Source organism: Bos indicus x Bos taurus, chromosome 5 (genome assembly GCF_003369695.1).
Source record: "Bos indicus x Bos taurus breed Angus x Brahman F1 hybrid chromosome 5, Bos_hybrid_MaternalHap_v2.0, whole genome shotgun sequence".
In the NCBI taxonomy this organism is placed as follows: Eukaryota; Metazoa; Chordata; class Mammalia; order Artiodactyla; family Bovidae; genus Bos; species Bos indicus x Bos taurus.
In genome coordinates this window covers 28,566,246-28,585,731 of record NC_040080.1, presented here as the reverse complement: position 1 = coordinate 28,585,731, position 19,486 = coordinate 28,566,246, and the positions used below count along the sequence as shown (strand labels likewise).

General features: G+C 39.5%; 1 protein-coding gene across 4 annotated transcripts in view; it reads right to left on the bottom strand.

Annotated features, from left to right (window-relative positions):
- PIK3C2G (phosphatidylinositol-4-phosphate 3-kinase catalytic subunit type 2 gamma) overlaps nucleotides 1-19,486 on the bottom strand; it is a 664,807-nt gene that overhangs the window by 190,728 nt on the left and 454,593 nt on the right. For all 4 annotated transcript variants that reach the window (XM_027541447.1, XM_027541446.1, XM_027541448.1 and 1 more), the window contains one exon: nucleotides 3,511-3,691. In XM_027541447.1, the coding sequence (XP_027397248.1) occupies nucleotides 3,511-3,691 (181 nt within the window). The remainder of the gene's footprint in view (nucleotides 1-3,510; nucleotides 3,692-19,486) is intronic.

The window sequence follows — 19,486 nt, the reverse complement described above, 5'->3', positions numbered from 1 at the left end:
TGTATACATGTAATTGATTCACTTTGCTGTACAGAAAAAACTAACATAACATTGTAAAGCAACTATACTCAAGTAAAAAAAAAAAAGAATTGTGTATTCCCTGTCAAAAAGAGGGAAAAGCAATGATAATTAAAAAAAAAACAAAAAAACAAAAAACTTTTGGCCTACTTTGAAAACACTTTTAAGTACATTTCTACAAATGAGGATATCAGATTAATGATGCTTGACCAACTCTCAAGAGTTTCTCAGCTCTGACTCCTGGCTCATGGTCAAATGACAGAATCGACTGCTTCCAGAATCCAGAAAAACAAGGAGGAGAAGTGGGGCAAAGTTCCACAATGGGATTCTTTTCGTCTGTCCTCTTTGTCTTTTCTATACCTGGATTTGCCTGAAGAGCATCACAGAGGGGAACCTCTGCTCTCTTTAACTAAAATTTCTTCACTGGATATCAGTTTAGTTCAGTTCAGTCACTCAGTTACGTTCAACTCTTTGTGACCCCATGAATCGCAGCACGCCAGGCCTCTCTGTCCATCACCAACTCCTGGAGTTCACTCAAACTCATGTCCATTAAGTCAGTGATGCCATCCAGCCATCACATCCTCTGTCGTCCCCTTCTCCTCCTGCCCCCAACCCCTCCCAGCATCAGAGTCTTTTCCAATGAGTCAACTCTTCGCATGAGGTGGCCAAAGTACTGGAGTTTCAGCTTTAGCATCAGTCCTTCCAATGGAACACCCAGGACTGATCTCCTTTAGGATAGACTCATTGGACCTCTTTGCAGTCCAAGGGACTCTCAAGAGTCTTCTCCAACACCACAGTTCAAAAGCATCAATTCTTTGGTGCTCGGCTTTCTTCACAGTCCAACTCTCACATCCATACATGACCACTGGAAAAACCATAGGCTCGACTAGATGGACCTTTGTTGGCAAAGTAATGTCTCTGCTTTTTAATATGCTATCTAGGTTGTTCATAAGTTTCCTTCCAAGGAGTAAGTGTCTTTTTTTGTTTGTCTTTTTTTCTTGTTGTTTTTTTCATAAACACATCACTGTTTATTTTCTTTTTCTTTCTTTTTTTTTTAACTTTATAATATTGTATTGGTTTTGCCATATATCAACATGAATCCACCACAAGGGTACACATGTTCCCCATCCTGAACGCCCCTCTCACCTCCCTCCCTGTACCTTGGCTACAATCACCATCTGCAGTGATTTTGGAGCCCCCCAAAATAAAGTCTGACACTGTTTCCACTGTTTCCCTATCTATTTGCCATGAAGTGATGGCACCAGATGCCATGATCTTAGTTTTCTGAATGTTGAGTTTTAAGCCAACTTTTTCACTCTCCTCTTTCACTTTCATCAAGAGGCTTTTTAGTTCCTCTTCACTTTCTGTCATAAGAGTGGTGTCATCTGCATATCTGAGCTTATTGATATTTCTCCCGGCAATCTTGATTCCTGCTTGTGCTTCTTCCATCCCAGTGTTTCTCATGATGTACTCTGCATAGAAGTTAAATAAGCAGGGTGACAATATATAGCCTTGACATACTCCTTTTCCTATTTGGAACCAGTCTGTCGTTCCATGTCCAGTTCTAACTGTTGCTTCCTGACCTGCATATAGGTTTCTCAAGAGGCAGGTCAGGTGGTCTGGTATTCCCATCTCTTTCAGAATTTTCCACAGTTTATTGTGATCCACACAGTCAAAGGCTTTCGCATAGTCAATAAAGCAGAAATAGATGCTTTTCTGGAACTCTCTTGCTTTTTTGATGATCCAGAGGATGTTGGCAATTTGATCTCTGGTTCCTCTGCCTTTTCTAAAACCAGCTTGAACATCTGGAATTTCATGGTTCACGTATTGCTGAAGCCTGGCTTGGAGAATTTTGAGCATTATTTTACTAGCATGTGAGATGAGTGCAATTGTGTGGTAGTTTGAGCATTCTTTGGCATTGCCTTTCTTTGGGATTGGAATGAAAACTGACCTTTTCCAGTCCTGTTAATTGGGCTTAAAAAAAATGGGAAAAAAAAGCTTATAGTAACTTGTGAGAAATTATAAATTCTTCTCCCATCTCCTTCTTTTTTCTTTTCCTGTTTTCATGTGAAGCGGTGTTCTCACAGGAGCAGCCAGTCAAGGTGAGATAAATGTATTTATATGAGAGGATGATGTCAGTATCACTTCAAAACTTGATGCAATTGGTCAAAAAAGGCACTGTACTGACTGTAGTATGCATCTTCAATACATGAGGGGTTTTAAAATATAAGAAATAAAGACCAAACCTATACACAAAGTTTGTACATTTTAAACCAAATTTATTTTACTTGTGCTCAACTTTTTGTTTACCATTAGACAATAACTAATGAGTTTGCAATAACATGGAGAAGTCATAGAAATGTTTTTTGCATTGCTTATCATGTTATGTGCCTTAAGGCTCTTCTCTGCATCCAGAGATTATATGCCTCCCATTTAAAAATAAATTCCATGCTTCTGCATTTTATTTTCCATTTTTTTTCCTATGTAGGTGAAGTAGCATAGTTTCTGGCATTACTACCAAATGAAGTGATTTCCAGTAAGAAAAATCTTGTGCTGGAAAGAGTTCTGGGACACTTTGCCTCCTACTATTTTTGTATCATTTTGTTGAAAACTTGTTGATTTTAAACAGTGGGTGGAGAGAGACCATGAGCTCCTTTGAGGACAAGATTCATGGTTTAGTCATCTTTCTATCCTTAACTCCTAGACCATAGTAAGTCCTTGTTATTGAATGACATTCTTAATCCAATGAATGGAAGTTCACTATCCTCTATATCTAGAATGTGAGCTTAAGAGAATCTGCTCAATGGTAGATTCTTTACATCACTAATGAAGGGAACTAGTAATGCAGACAATTAAAAAGAGCAAGTGTTCTTCCATTAGATCAAGAAAAAGAACAGCCAGGTCCTTTATTATAATCAGTGATGAAAGAGGGACAATATTTTGACTGCCATCCATGGATGTTAGTGTGAAAGCCTTACTATCCACACCACTATTCATTTGTTTCATGCATTTCATTTTATTTGTTGTGGCAAAAAAAAAAAAAAAGTGCCTTTAAAAATGTAACTTTGATTAGTGCAGAGTTGGAAAAATTTAGACCAAAATGTTGTCCCTTGGACAAGGGTGTTTAAAAAGTCCCATTTGTGTATTTCTTCTGTGAGTCTGAATTGTGCTTCCATTCTGAGGAAATTACTTCATCTGGTCATTTTAGTCAAATTGCCTTGAAATTGGTCTCTTGTCAGGTACTGTTTGTGCAACATGGCTATTTAAATTAAAAAACCATGTCCTGGTGATAGAAATTATCATTAACATTAGGGTAGTAAATTGACAAAAAAAAAAAAAAAAACAACTTAATCAAAAGAATTAATTGAAGTGTCTTATGACTAAGTGGCAGTCAAGGAACGTACTTTCAGTGTTATGAACTTCAATCTTAATTGAACCATAATGAAAAAGAAAACAAAACTTCATTACATGAACATTGATGTCCCAACAAACCTGTCTTTGAGGGTCACTAGCAGTCTTGACTTTTTCCCCAATGTCTCCCAGAATCTTGATAAGTTTCTGCTCCTTGGAAAACTCATCCCTCAAGGCTTTTCCTGCACAGAATTGGAGTGCAGCCAATAGCTTCTGATACCAGCTTTTAAAATAAGCTTCATTCTGTGCATCCTTTAGCAGCCTGAAGGAAAGGGAGAAAAAGAATTCTTATATCTAAAGCTGATTTTTTAAAACACCTCCAGCAGGAACAATAAGTGCATTTCAGACTTATCTGTGTGATGGCTTTGGGTAGTTTAACAGTCTAGAATGGGGAAAATGTTGTTTATTTGTTGCCAGTTATCAAGTTTCATCTGATAGTTAATGAGATTCCGAGAGTGAAAAATCAATAAGAGACCCACTATTCCTCATTTCAGTTCACGATGCACTTTTTCTTCTTTCAGGCTTCTTAAGTTCTATGACAAATAACTTATCTTAAGAGCCTATTTTTGACTTATTATAATACAGACAAAGTTTTTTAAATTGTATTTAAAAGTCACTATACTTAATGACGACTCAACCATCAACCCCAAGTTTTTCTGTTTTTCTTCAATAGATAATGTCCCCACACTGTCATATATCTATGTATTGCTCTTTGTTCCATCACTTCCCCTTGATTACCTGGAGGAAGATACCAGAAAGGCAAGAACATGGTGTTTTTTTGTTGTTTCATTTTGCTTTCAGGTATTTCTGAGTCAAATCTCAGCCCTACAACTTCCAAGTAACAAGTAACTTAGGCTACTTACTTAAGCCGGTTGAGGTTAAAAAAAAAAAAAAAAAGGTAATATCTCTGAACCTATAGAATTATACAGAATGCAGAAAAAGTTAATGTGATTCTAATTCAAAAGGGCTTAGCTCAAAGTATGTACTAGTCAATAAAACAAACATTAGTTCAGCTGTATCTTGCAGTCTCCCCAAGCCAACTTCCCTCACTGGCAGTCTGCTTGTGTCATGAGCACGGGAGGCACAACAGAACAAGGGAAGGACATGTGGCTGGATAATGCAACAGTGACAATTACTGGATTACTCTTTCTGCCATGTAACAATTTATATTTCCTTGAAACTAATTCCAATATGCTTCAACTTTACTTTTTATTATGCCCTAAAACACTGAAGGAAAAAAGACTGATTCCTTTAAATCTCTTTGATTGATTCTTTAATTCTTAACTTGTCTCTAGTCTTCTTCTCTTCTGAAAAAAAAAAATTACCATTCAAGGAACTATAAGAAAGTTCTGTAAAGTTTAAAAATAAAATAAAAATTTAAAAAAAAAGAAAGTTATGAGAATGAAATGCTGAAAAAAAGGATTAAATTCCTAGGAGCCAAAATATTAATATATATATATATATATAGATGAGTTTCATTTTGCATTCCTAATTTTGCATATCTGCCCACTATGTATTGTGCTACAGAGTCTAAGAAACACATTATTTTCATTTGTTGTATGTTCTCTGTTCCTACACATTTAAGTTAAAAAATTAATTGAATGAATTTGCTTTTTTTTTTAGGAAAGGGCTTGCTCTCTTGTCATTTTTACGAAGCCAACTTATCTTCTCTCACCTCTTTGACTTTTGCAAAGGAAACATAAACCAAGTGGAATAATAGTTCTTGTTTCTGAAAAGCATTAAAAAAAACCTCAAGGGGCTAAAGATGTATTGATGAAAATATAATCTATTGATACTTATGTTTTCAATGTAAGGAGAATAACAGACAATGAAAAAGTTTCCCACCTACTCCTTCAATGAGATTTTGAGATTTCAGACATAATAAATGAATCATGTCATTATTTGAAGGGTCCAGGAGAATAAGAGTTGTATGAATGTGAACTGGAAAGCCTCAAATGAAAGCATCCACGTTTAAAACTTCAAGGTAGTTTCTGCAGAATGTATACCTCAGAGGGGCTTCCCCAGTGGCTCAGTGGTAAAGAATCTACCTTCAATTCAGGAGACATGGGAGACACAGGTTCTATCCTGGTATGGGGAAGATTCCCTGCAGGAGGGCATGGCACCCCAGTATTCTTGCCTGAAGAATCCCATGGACAGAGGAGCCAAGTGGGCTATAGTCCATGAGGTTGCAAAGAGTTGGAAATGACTGAAGTGACTGAGCATATACCCATGTATACCTCAGAGATTTTCACAGTAATCTGAGGACCTCAGCAATATACAGTTGTATAGGCTACTTAGTTTTCAATAAGGTAAAGAAGTGATGGGTACGATATTTCTATATCCCATATCGATGCTTGCCAACACTCTCATACCTTTTAAATACTGAGTTACCTGTTTTTAAAGATATTATTATTTAAAACTTTTAGAACATAAATATAACTCTATTACTGCCTGACTATTACATACATGATGAAAGGTTATTCTGCACAGATGAAGTTAACTTTTTACTAAAATAATTAAAGAAAAGATATATTTTAGGAATGGGAGTATGGTCATAGGAATTGTTAAAATTGTATTGCTTGTACCCAAAATACTCTTAACCAACTCGACAGACATGAGTTTGAGTAAGCTCTGGGAGTTGGTGATGGACAGGGAAGCCTGGCAAGCTGCAGTCCCCGGGGTTGCAAAGAGTTGGACATGACTGAGTGACTGAACTGAACTGAATTCTATTAGAAGTCTATTTGCTTCTCTCATAAGTGCTGGTTCAAAGAGGGGAGAAAAATCAGTCTAACTCATTGTTCGAAATAAAACAGAGCAGGGACTTCCCTGGCAGCCCAGTGGTTAAGACTCTGCTTTCCATTGCAGGGTGCGTGGGTTCAATTACTAGGTGGGGAACTAAGATCCCACTTGCCTCATGGTGAAAAACTAAAAAACATAAAGCAGAAGCAATATTGTAACAGATTCAATAAAGACTTAAAAAATGGTTCACCATCGAAAAAAAAATCCTTAAAAAATAAATTAAAAAATAAAACAGGGGAGATTTGTGGAGAGATTATGTGACTGTGCTTTAAAATTTTTTAAGTGAAGAAAACTCAGTGTGTTTCATTGTGATTATTTTCCTTATAGAACATGTCTCATTCAAACTTTCGTTTCTCCCATGATGACACGATCTCCTGGTTCAAGCTCTATGGATTTTTACTCAACTTGTAAGTTTTTTTACACAGTGCAGAACTGAAATAATAGTGTGTTGTATAATGATCCTGAGAGGTCAATTAGTCTATCCCTGTGTTGTCAGGGACAATCATTTTAACTGAGGAGAGAAATTAACATGTACTTTAATTTTAATCTATTCAGAGAAAGCTGGACTATTCAATTTTGAGTGGAGGGTTACATAATTCTGTGTCAATGACCTTCACCAGCAGGAAGTGGCAAACCCATCATGTGGTATTTTTTACCTGCTGCTTCTGTTTGTAAGGCTGGAAAACAACTGGTCACTTTCCCCTGAGAATTACAGAAACTCTTTTCACAAGACACTGTCACTGGGAAAAGCAGAATTGCTTATGCCAAGTTAAAAAAAAATAATTTTTTAAAGTTCAGGTCAAGGGATTGAGAAATAGGAATAAGACTTGGTGCTGAAAGACTGGGCTCTTAAGATGCAGGCAATGTGACCACAAACTATGAGGTAAACCTCAAAATGTCAGAGACCTGTTTATCCCAGTGCCGCGAGATACAGGAGTAGTTCAACTTGATATTATTTTTTACGTGTGTCTAATGGACTGTAAGTAATGACAACATTAAAATGAGAATACATGCATAAAATCCAGCTGATTAAAGGTTTTGGTAGTGTTGAGAATGAGAGGCAAAAAACAAGAAGAGAAGCAAATATAACCCAGGTGACAGAGCATACTTGTTCTGGGATGTCATAAGGCATTTGCCTAAGTTAAGGGGATAGTGGTGAACTCATATACACAAACCCCAGCAGCATGAAATGGAGATTTTCCTTGGAAATTAGAGCTTTTCCCCATTTCTTCATGCACATCATGCTTCTGATCACGTGGTGAGTGACTTGCTGGAGCCGGAGGAAAAGGACAGCTAGTTTTCATTTCATCAGCCTACCAGCAGGACAGGACAGGCTAATCACACCAGCCCAGCTCTCCTTGCCTCATGACTCCCTTCGGTGTAGGTCTTAATTTTAGTTCTCAATAGCATGATATCCTAACCAGATGGTAAAGAATATGCCTGCAATGCAGGAGACTCATGTTTGATCCCTGGGTCAGGAAGATCTCCTGGAAAAGGGCATGGCAACACACTCCAGTATTCTTGCTTGGAGAATGCCATGGACAGAGGAGCCTGATAGGCTACAGTCCATGGGGTCACAAGGAGTCAGACATGAATGAATGTATGAAATACACACCCACATGTATATTTCCTGTGAGGGAAGAGAGGAAACAACATTTGGAAGAAAACTGAGCTGCACAATGAAGATGAGTGATTTCAGGTCACTCCAGGACCTTCCCTTCCCATTGCCTCTATTGGTTTTTACTTTAGGTGGGGGTCAGGGGTGTGCTCCTAGACCATGTCTTAGTGACCACGGTTGAATTTTAGAATGCGATTACTCAAGTGTATTTATTTATAACCCTGGGACATATAAAGACTGAAATTCAATATTTGATATGGAATTATTAACTATAAGTTTTCAACAGTTTGTTAAAAAGTAAAAAACAATGTACCTCTTTAGTCTTTATAACTTTATTTTACTTCTAATTGGTTGAGAGATTTATTTAATATTTCCCTAAAGTGAGGTACCTGATACATTTTATTGTCTTGCAAACATAACTATTTCCTATAACTAGCTCATTTCTAGAATATTGATTTGCCCTTTCAGAAAAATAGCACTGAACTTCTTTTGAATTTTGCACATAGGGAGCATTACATGGTACAAGTCTGCTGAAATGTAATTTCTAATCAATAGTTGTTTTGCAGCATATATTTGTCTATAAGCCACTTTGAAACATCAAGAATCAGATCAGATCAGATCAGTCGCTCAGTCATGTCCAACTCTTTGCGACCCCATGAACCACAGCACTCCAGACCTCCCTATCCATCACCAACTCCTGGAGTTCACCCAGACTCACATCCATCGAGTCAGTGATGCCATCCAGCCATCTCAGCCTCTGTTGTCCCCTTCTCCTCCTGCCCCCAATCCCTCCCAGCATCAGAGTCTTTTCCAATGAGTCAACTCTTCGCATGAGGTGGCCAAAGTACTGGAGTTTCAGCTTTAGCATCATTCCTTCCAAAGAAATCCCAGGGCTGATCTCCTTCAGAATGGACTGGTTGGATCTCCTTGCAGTCCAAGTGACTCTCAAGACTCTTTGCCAACACCACAGTTCAAAAGCATCAATTCTTCGGCACTCAGCCTTCTTCACCGTCCAACTCTCACATCCATACATGACCACAGGAAAAACCATAGCCTTGACTAGACGAACCTTTGTTGGCAAAGTAATGTCTCTGCTTTTGAATATGCTATCTAGGTTGGTCATAACTTTCCTTCCAAGGAGTAAGTGTCTTTTAATTTCATGGCTGCAGTCATCATCTGTAGTTATTTTGGAGCCCAGAAAATAAAGTTTGACTGTTCCACTGTTTCCCCATCTATTTCCTATGAAGCGATGGGACAGGATGCCATGATCTTCATTTTCTGAATGTTGAGCTTTAAGCCAACTTTTTCACTCTCCACTTTCACTTTCATCAAGAGGCTTTTGAGTTCCTCTTCACTTTCTGCCATAAGGGTGGTATCATCTGCATATCTGAGGTTATTGATATTTCTCCTTGCAATCTTGATTCCAGCTTGTGTTTCTTACAGTCCAGCGTTTCTCATAATGTACTCTGCATATAAGTTAAATAAACAGGGTGACAATATACAGCCTTGATGAACTCCTTTTCCTATTTGGAGCCAGTCTGTTGTTTCATGTCCAGTCCTAACTGTTGCTTCCTGATCTGCATACAAATTTCTCAAGAGGCAGATCAGGTGGTCTGGTATTCCCATCTCTTTCAGAATTTTCCACAGTTTATTGTGATCCACACAGTCAAAGGCTTTGGCATAGTCAATAAAGCAGAAACAGATGCTTTTCTGGAACTCTCTTGCTTTTTTGATGATCCAGTGGATGTTGGCAATTTGACCTCTGGTTCCTCTGCCTTTTCTCAAACCAGCTTGAACATCAGGAAGTTCACCGTCCACATATTGCTGAAGCCTGGCTTGGAGAATTTTGAGCATTACTTTACTAGCATGTGAGATGAGTGCAATTGTGCGGTAGTTTGAGCATTCTTTGGCATTGCCTTTCTTTGGGATTGGAATAAAAACTGACCTTTTCCAGTCTTATTGGCCACTGCTGAGGTTTCCAAATTTGCTGGCATATTGAGTGCAGCACTTTCACAGCATCATCTTTCAGGATTTGGAATAGCTCAACTTGAATTCCATCACCTCCACTAGCTTTGTTCGTAGTGATGCTTTCTAAGGCCCACTTGACTTCACATTCCAGGATGTCTGGCTCTAGGTCAGTGATCACACCGTCGTGATTATCTGGATCATGAAGATCTTTTTTTGTACAGTTCTTCTGTGTATTCTTGCCATCTCTTCTTAATATCTTCTGCTTCTGTTAGGTCCATACCATCTCTGTCCTTTATCGAGCCCATCTTTGCATGAAATATTCCTTTGGTATCTCTGATTTTCTTGAAGAGATCCCTAGTCTTTCCCATTTTGTTGTTTTCCTCTATTTCTTTGCATTGATCGCTGAAGAAGGCTTTCTTATCTCTTTTTGCTATTCTTTGGAACTCTGCATTCAGATGTTTATCTTTCCTTTTCTCCTTTGCTTTTAGCTTCTCTTCTATTTGTAAGGCCTCCCCAGACAGCCATTTTGCTTTTTTGCATTTCTTTTCCATGGGGATGGTCTTGATTCCTGTCTCCTCTACAATATCATGAACCTCATTCCATAGTTCATCAGGCACTCTATCTATCAGATCTAGGCCCCTAAATATATTTCTCACTTTCACTGTATAATCATAAGGGATTTGATTTAGGTCACACCTGAATGGTCTAGTGGTTTTCCCTACTTTCTTCAATTTAAGTCTGAATTTGGCAAGAAGGAGTTCATGGTCTGACAACAAGAATATAAAACTATTAAGAAGGAATAAATTCAGAAGATAATGAAATACATACTCTGGAGACTGTATACATTTCTGGAACACTTAAATATATGAGAAGAGCCCCTAAGATATGAACTGACTTCATTTTATCCCCATTTTGCAATTTATGTACCAAATATTTATTACCACCTCCAAAGCAGTGTGTTCAGAATGCCATATGTTCATACTTATAATCTTTCCACTGTGTTCACACTGTGTGGTAGATTTGATTATTTTTCCCAACGCCATGCTTTCTTCTGTGAAGCTTACACAGCTACATTCTTTGCTCTGTGACTTCCAGTGTCTTCCCAGAGGCAACATCTACTTTTCCACCCCATGTCAGGATTGGTCTTGTGACTTGCTTAAGCCAGTAGGCTATGACTGGATAAAATGTATGCCCAAGTCCATGTGGATGCTTTAAATGTGCTATCATGGATTGGTTTGCCGTCTTGTACTTTCTGCCATGAGAACAGCATGTCCCTGCTCGGGGTTGGGGGTGAGGGATGGGGGTGTTCCTTCAGCGCTGGAATGAGAAGACAATGCTGAGCAGAGCTGAGCACTGCTGTGTGAAGTCCAGGGCAGCCTAGCAGAGCTATAGCAAATCTGCAGCCTGTGTGGTATAAGTGAGAAATAAATCTATTACTAAAAGCCACTGAAACTGTGGGGCTATTTGTTGATATGGTGAATATGCCAAGTTTTACACTGTCTTTTTCTTTTTTTTGGTACATTCTCACAAACAATGCATGGAGGTTCGATTTCTCCATATCTTTGCCAAAATTTACTATTGTATTTATTTTATTTTATTTTTAAACTTTACAAAATTGTATTAGTTTTGCCAAATATCGAAATGAATCCGCCACAGGTATACATGTGTTCCCCATCCTGAACCCTCCTCCCTCCTCCCTCCCCATACCATCCTTCTGGGTCGTCCCAGTGCACCAGCCCCAAGCATCCAGTATCATGCATCGAACCTGGACTGGCAACTCCTTTTTCCCTTTTCTTTGCTTTTGTTTTCATTTGTTTGTATTGCCTTTAGAATATGGAGCATATATATTTTTTAATCTCTCCAATGTTAGCCCTGAGGATGCTCTGGGGGCAAATCTAATTAATGAAAATAAACAAAGGAGACAAGTCTGGTGAAATAGATGGGTGATCAATTTGAGTACACAATTTTAGATTAAAAAATTATAAAAGTTATAAAAATGACTTTCTTTAATGGATCACTCAGTCAGTTCAGTCTTTCAGTCATGTCTGATTCTTTGTGACCCATGGACTGCAGACCCAGGCTTCCCTGTCCATCACCAACTCACAGAGCTTGCTCAAACTCATGTCCATTGAGTCAGTGATTCCATTCAGCCATCTCATCCTCTGTCATCCCCTTCTCCTCCTGCCTTCAATCTTCCCCAGCCTCAGGATCTTTTGTAATGAGTCAGTTCTTCACATCAGGTGGCCAAAGTATTGGAGCTTCAGCTTCAGCATCATCATCAATGAATATTCAGGACTGATTTCCTTTAGAATTGACTGGTTTGATTTTATGGATCATAAAATGCCCAAAAGAGTACTTAAAAAAATGATTTGATATGGTTCATTTGGACATGTATATTCTATTATATTACTAGAATTTTATTGTTATTTTATTACTACTAACATACTTTTTGACTCATTTAGAGTATGAACAGGCCTAGGTACCATCTGCTGTTTTATCCAGCCCAAGTGTCTGAATATCTAATAGGAGATTCTCTCTGAGTAAAAATGCACTAATGAGTGCAACAGGGCAACGACAAAATCTTTTTACTTATATATATTACAGGACTAGACAAATCTAACACACTACTAGATGAAGGGTCTGATGGTTGAGGACAGTGAGGGAGGCATTAAACGTAGCTGCTTGAGAAACTGAGCTCTGCTAATGGCGACAGCTGGAAGAATGCAATGGCTGAATTGGGAGGGTTTTGGAGGAGAAAGCATCTATCTATATTAGCGTGCTTAATGGAACTTCCTTTATTGCTCTGGAGTTGGTGATCAAGACCTAAGATTAAAGGAAAGAGACAACAGTTATCCTATGCTTTAACAATAGCCAAAGGAGTGACTGGAAGTCAGAGAACTCTACAGGGTTTATTGGGAGATGGCCAAAATGGCTATGACACACCAAGCACCATCTCCCCTACTGGGCTTTATATTTTCAAGTGGGGTTCAAGGAAAGGGGCTGTTTGAGAGCCATGAGTCATCAGCTTAGTGAGGATAGAGTGGATCTGCTATTCCCACTCATCCCTGCAAAATCTAGTGAAGAGGGAAGTTCAAGGATAGCCATTTATTCAGATATGTGCAAGAATGGGAGACTATTGCCTCATTTTCAGGTTAACTGTCTGTGCTAAAAGAGGGTTTGTTGATTTTCCCAGGGGATGTCAATAGGGAAGAGAGTGCAACGCTAGGATGGAAAAACAGGATAGCAAAGGAGCAGCCTGTACTCCTGCACCCTAACTGGCAAAGCAAGCATGTGTGAGTTTCTCAAGGTTCAGATAAACACAAGGCAGGTAATTAAATGTGATCCCACTCCTTGTGTTGGTTCCTCAGTCATGTCCAGCTCTTTGCGACCCCATGGACTATAGCCTACCAGGCTCCTCCATCCATGGAATTCTCCAGGGGATCTTGCCCATCCAGGGGTTGAACCTGAGTCTCCCACATTGCAGGCAGATTCTTTACCTGAGTCACCAAAGGCTCAGCCAAAGGAAAATCTCCTAATGGGAAATCCTGCAAGGCTGGAACTCACTCACATGAGGGAGCCAGCTTTGACACGGAATCCACAGTGGGCCTTGATGGAGAATCAGAGATCACAGACAGAAACTGTACTTTCTTGCCTCAATGAATGTGAGGGTCACTCTTTCTCTTTTCCCCCCACTCCACGTCAAGAAAAGCAAGAACCAGAAGACAGAGAGAAGAGGAGCGAAACAGCAGGTAATATTCTCCACCCACCACAAGTCCCCCAGGCTAAAACTTGGGGGTGCGAGAGAATGAGGAGGAAGTGTATGCTAAATTGGAGAAGAAAATTAAGTTTCAAATTGGACAAAACTGGTGAAGAGGTTTTTTGTTTTTTTTTTCTATCTAAAAGTGACCTAGGCAACTATGAAATCTACCCTGGCTTTAATTAGGAAATTCGAAAAGGAAGAGTAGTATTTTCAAAATAACAAAAAGTTTTATTGGAGCCCTACCAATACCAGGCTCAGCCAGTTTAAAGAAAACTAAGCAAGACAATTAAACATCTTTGAGTCAGTGGAGAACTTCAGGAAATGCACTGACTGTACTGCATGAGAGAAAATGTCTCAAAATGCAGAGTAAAAACTGGGGAGTCTTATCTCTTAATTTTCAGAGAGTTGGCTGGAATTTCTCTCTTTGCCTTTCTTCATCTCCTTCAACCACTGACTGCTCTTTTAGAGCACTGCTGATTTTGGGTTCCTTTGTGGATGACTGTCATGAAGCACAGAATTGTATTCAAGAAATCCAAGTTGTTTCATCAAGAAATAGGATATTAATACTTCATATATGTGTACATATAGGTGTATATTTACTACTATAATTGATATTTTATCATCATATCAAAATCTTTTAACAGTTGTGACCAGTTGCATAATTATAAGCCTAAATGGTATTTTTCTGAGCAAAAGTTAGCCATAAATGGTACCCAGTTTATATACACACTTGTAATTAGGATGACGCTTACACAGCAGTGTTGCTCTCTTAGGATCATCTGGAAGCTATGAAGGAAAGAAAAAAACAAAAAACAACAACTATGCTGAGCAGGTAAGTTCCCCTGAGGAGATTCTTGAATCTATAATTAGAAATCAGAGCCCTTTCCGCTCATCTTGCTGAGGGACATGGTCAACTTGGGAGATGTTATCGCTGCTGTTTAGTAGCTAAGTTGTGTCTGACTCTTTGTGACCCCAAGGCTTATAGCCCGCCAGGCTCCTCTCTCCATGGGATTTCCCATGCAAGAGTACTGGAGGGGGTTGCTATTTCCTTCTCCAGGGCATCTTCCCAACCTAGGGATGGAGCCCATGTCTCCTGCTTGGCAAGTAGATTCTTTACCACTGAGCCACTTGGAAAGCCCAACTTGGGAGATTAAGGTAAATAAATAAAACTCTTTCCAATCCACTCACAGGTATTCCTATGTTCACATGTCTAACACACTGAATGATGTGATGTCAGAGAGCAGAAACTCTGTCATCCTCCTCTCATTCCAACACACTTTATGCTTTAGTGTTATTTTATTCAAATCACTTTCCTTAATTGAGCACCAAGCTGTGAATGGCTATCAGTGACCTCTCTCGGTCCCCACTGTTATACTCCATATGTACTTATAATCCTAAAACAAAACAGGCAGAATTTTGGCCCTGGGCACACTTTAGAATACGAGCTAGCCTTCAATGAGGCCCTCCTGTATTACATTTCCCTTTCTTCTCATTCTGGTTTTCTCCTGTCCCTGACCCTCAAGATTCATACTGCTTCTGCTGCTCTTCCTTTGCCAGAAACTACCTAGCCCTGCTCTCCCCTGTTGTGTCCTGGGGTCCCAATTACTCCTTGTTTTTCTTACTCCAAACATGGTATCTCTCACTTCAAATTACACTCATATTTTTAGAGAATAATATCACATTAGTGTAGAGCTGAACTGCACTTTGAGATAAGCCCTCCCACCCATCGCATTTATTAGGCGAGGAAACGGGAACATTAAGGGACTTGCCTAAGATCCTTATGATGAGAACACTGCGTTCTTAACAGGCTCTTTCCACAGCACCATAGTTTGTGTCTGTTATGGACCAAATATTTGTGTCTCCCCAAAATCTGTATGTTTAAGCTGTAACTCTAAATGGGATGATACTGGAGGTGGGACCTTTGGGAGGTGATTAAGCTTAGACAAGGTCATGAGACTGGAGTAATATAATTAGATTACTGCCTTTATAAGAAGAGAAGACTGGAGCTCTGCCATGTGAGGACACTGAGAAGGTGTCCGGTATCCATCCAAGAGCCAGGAAGAGGACACTTATGGGGGACTGAAATTGGCCAGCACCTCAATCTTGGACTTCCCAGCCTCCAGACTGTGAGAAATAAATTTACATTGTTTAAGGCACACAGTCTGTTATTTTTTAACTGCTGCTACTGCTGCTAAGTCGCTTCAGTCATGTCTGGCTCTGTGTGACCCCATAGACGGCAGCCCACCAGGCTCCCCCATCCCTGAGATCCTCCAGGCAAGAATACTGGAGTGGGTTGCCATTTCCTTTTCCAATGCATGAAAGTGAAAAGTGAAAGTGAAGTCGCTCAGTCATGTCTGACTCTTAGCGACCCCATGGACTGCAGCTAACCAGGCTCCTCTGTCCATGGGATTCGCCAGGCAAGAGTACTGGAGTGGGGTGCCATCGCCTTCTCCTTTGTAACTGCAGCCTGAGCTGATTAACACAGTGTCCTAAAAACCATTAAAACACAACTTGGAAGACGATTTTATGCTTGCATCACCTCTGGCAAGAAACTTAATGCTTTAGCTCTTCACTTTCCTATTCTGTAAAATGTTGGAGTTTGTGAGGTTCTGTTAAGATACCTTCCAGCTGTAGGGCTCCATGACTTTAATACTTAATGAACTTACCCAACATCTACACCAGGCATTTCCTAAGCATTTCCGGTAGCTCTGTTAGGTAATTCTCAAAGCGCTCCAAGTAACGTGATTCCCTCGATTTTACAGAGGATATTACAGTTTACAAAGACCCAATAACTTGCCCAAAGTTATTGGATAATTGGGTGACAATGCCCAAAGTCACCCAATCTGTAGACCAGGGATTCAAATGCAAGTGTATCAGACTCCAGAGCCCTTGCCCTTCATCATCACCTTGTATCATCACCTTGTGATATCCTAACACAGGTACCAGCTGATGATTTACTCTGAGACTAACAATGATGGCTCAGCGGGTAAAGAATCCACATGCAATGCAGGAAACACAGTAGGTGCATGTTCGATCCCCAGGTTGGGAAGATTCCCTGGAGGAGGAATGCCAACTCACTCCAGTATTCTTGCCTTAAGAAAAATCCCATGGAGAGAGGAGCCTGCTGAGCTACAGTCTATGGGATTGCAGAGAGTCAGACACGACTGAGCACAGGAACGGAGTACACAATTGAAGAATTCTCTTCTTGCCACTTTCTAATTATGTTTTTCTTTAACATCTTTTACTTACTGTTTTGTAACCCTCAGAAGTGTCATGCTTTCCAGGTTGACTTCTTTCTTTCCAAAGTTCCTCATTTAATTTTGTCCTGCTCTGTGTAAGCTCCCTGGCAAAAACCACCAAACGATGTTAATAATATTTTCCTTTCTGCTTCTATTAATAACATTTTTTGAACTTTTAAAGAAGAGCTTGTTAACCTAAACATATTTTCACGTGAAATACTTACAAACAAGAATACTTTTCTCTTCCCTACCTAGTCAGTAAAAAGAATAGGATATGTGGATCTACCTTGATAATGCAGGTAATACACTCACCTATGCTCTGTCCTTCCTCACTTGAGAAAGCGAGACCAGCACCACAGTTTCAAATGATTTGGATTTTCATGGTTTATTTATACAAGTGGTGGTGCTGGGTGAGGCTAGCTAGGAGAGTGGAGGGAAAAGATGCTGAATTGAAAATAACACTCATTGCACTTGGGAACCTATAAAATCCTGATGAATTGTGTGGACACAACCCGCGTGCCTTGAACTACCCACCTTAACTTGGTCTGTGGTTCCAAATAAATGCCAAGCTGTGGCAGAAGAGAAATGGGGAGTCATTACCAATAGCACATGTGCTAAAATAAAATAAATTCTACTTGACATATAATTAGTGTTCAAATCCATGCCTGTGGAGTTTTAAACTAGTCCAATAGATGTCTACATTTTCCCTTACTTATATTTTAAAATATGGTTCTGAACTGAGTTTCTAAACTCAGCCTTTTTGTTTTCTTTTTCTATATATATATATATATATTTTTTTTTTTTTTCTGAATACATGTATAGTTACTTTAAAGGCCAGGTAAGCACATTTTTCATAAAGCTTCCTTCACAAAAATTTTTTAACGGCAAAGCAATTCCTTTGCTATATGAATGTTTCATAAGCACAGCAACCTAATAATAAAAATCCTCTTTACCATTCAGCCTTTTGTTCTTGCATAGCCCTCTGGTGAAAGTTGGATAATCATTACACTGTGCAGTGAGCAAGTCATGTGTTTGAACACAGCCAGAGGGGCTGGTTTACTAGGCTAAAGGCAAAGCTGGCTTTGAAATACCCTGCTTCCCCAGAACCCAAACGCATCAGAACCCCAGTTGCAAGTCACAGCTGGGGTGGTTGCTTCACCCTTCATCCTTCAGAGGCACAAATAGCGTGGTTTATTCTGTGAAGGTATTAAAGGTTCCCCGGGAGGTTATCTATAAGATTTGGAGCTGTGTTTGATGTCCTGAGAAAATTTCTGGGACATTCTTGCTCAGCATCATGAAAGAGTGTGTTCCCTGAAGTCGGCAAGCAGTTTAATCCTGTTCCTTTTGGAAATTCAATAAAGCCTTAGAGGTGTTCCAGGAGGTATCCAACCTACCTGGTTAATTTTCTGTTGATTTAGGTGATGTTGTTGTTGTTTTGTTGCTGTGGTTCAGATTGTATTTGCCAGGCAGGGGTAACTGTCCTGTCCACCATACTGTATGATTGCGGGAAGAGTACTAAGCCTTTTCCATCTCTCATGCTCTCTGTATGCACAAGTAACTTAGAGGTTCCAACCTTAGTCTTCCCATCTCTAAAATGATAATAATGAGTGTCCTGTCATCAGATCTATGTGTCTGTTATGGACTGAACTGTGTTCCCTGAATTCTTATGTGGAAGCCCTAACTCCCAATGCCACTGTCTTCGGAGACAGGCCTTTAAGGAAGTAACTAAGATTAAATGGGGTCATAAGAGTGTGTAGGACTAGGGTTTGTATAAGAAGAGGAAGAGATGCCAGGTAAGTGTTCACACAGAAAAATGGCCATGTGAGAACCCAATGAGAAGGTGGGCTGTCTGGAAGCCAGAAAGTCTGTTTTTAGCTCTTACCAGTAACCAATGCTTAAGTACCTTGATCTTGGACTTCCAGCCTCCAGAACTGGGAGAAACTTAATTTTTAATGTTCTAGCCACCTAGTCTCTGGTACTCTGATTTGGCAGCCCTAGCAGACTGTAAGACAGTTTCCAATCTAGAAGTCATTTTTCCAATTCAGACCTGCATGTTCATCTATCTACAAGATATGATTCTCAAATTTTCTTAAGGCATCTTAACCTTGAGGGTGAAGAAATCAAGAAGTGATAGTCAATCAGTTGTGTCTGACTCTTTGCAACCCCCTGAACTTCAGCCCACCAGGATCCTCTGTCCATGGAATTCTCCAGGCAAGAATACTAGAGTGGGTTGCCATACCCTCCTCCAGGGGATCTTCCCAACCCAGGGATCAAACGCAGGTCTCCTGTAATGAAGGCAGATTTTTTTTACTGTCTTAACCATTACATGACTAATTTCATCATTATTCCTCCCAATGCCTACTTCTTTACCTGAATTACTTTACCACAAAGAGAATGGTCAGCCATCCATCACCTGAACTAAAAATGAGACATGATTCTTCTCTTATCCTCATCCCAACATCAAATCTGTTACCATGTGTCATTATGTTTACCATTTAAATAGCTCTCAAATCTAATTCCTTCTCTCTGCTTGGACTGACAGCATTTAATTGAGGTCTTAATTACCTTAATCTACTGGTACTTGATTTTCGCACCACCTGCATTTTTACTTTTCTACCTCAAATTAGTTCTCTACTTAGTCTAATAAGTCCTGTTCTAAAAGTCCTGTGATTA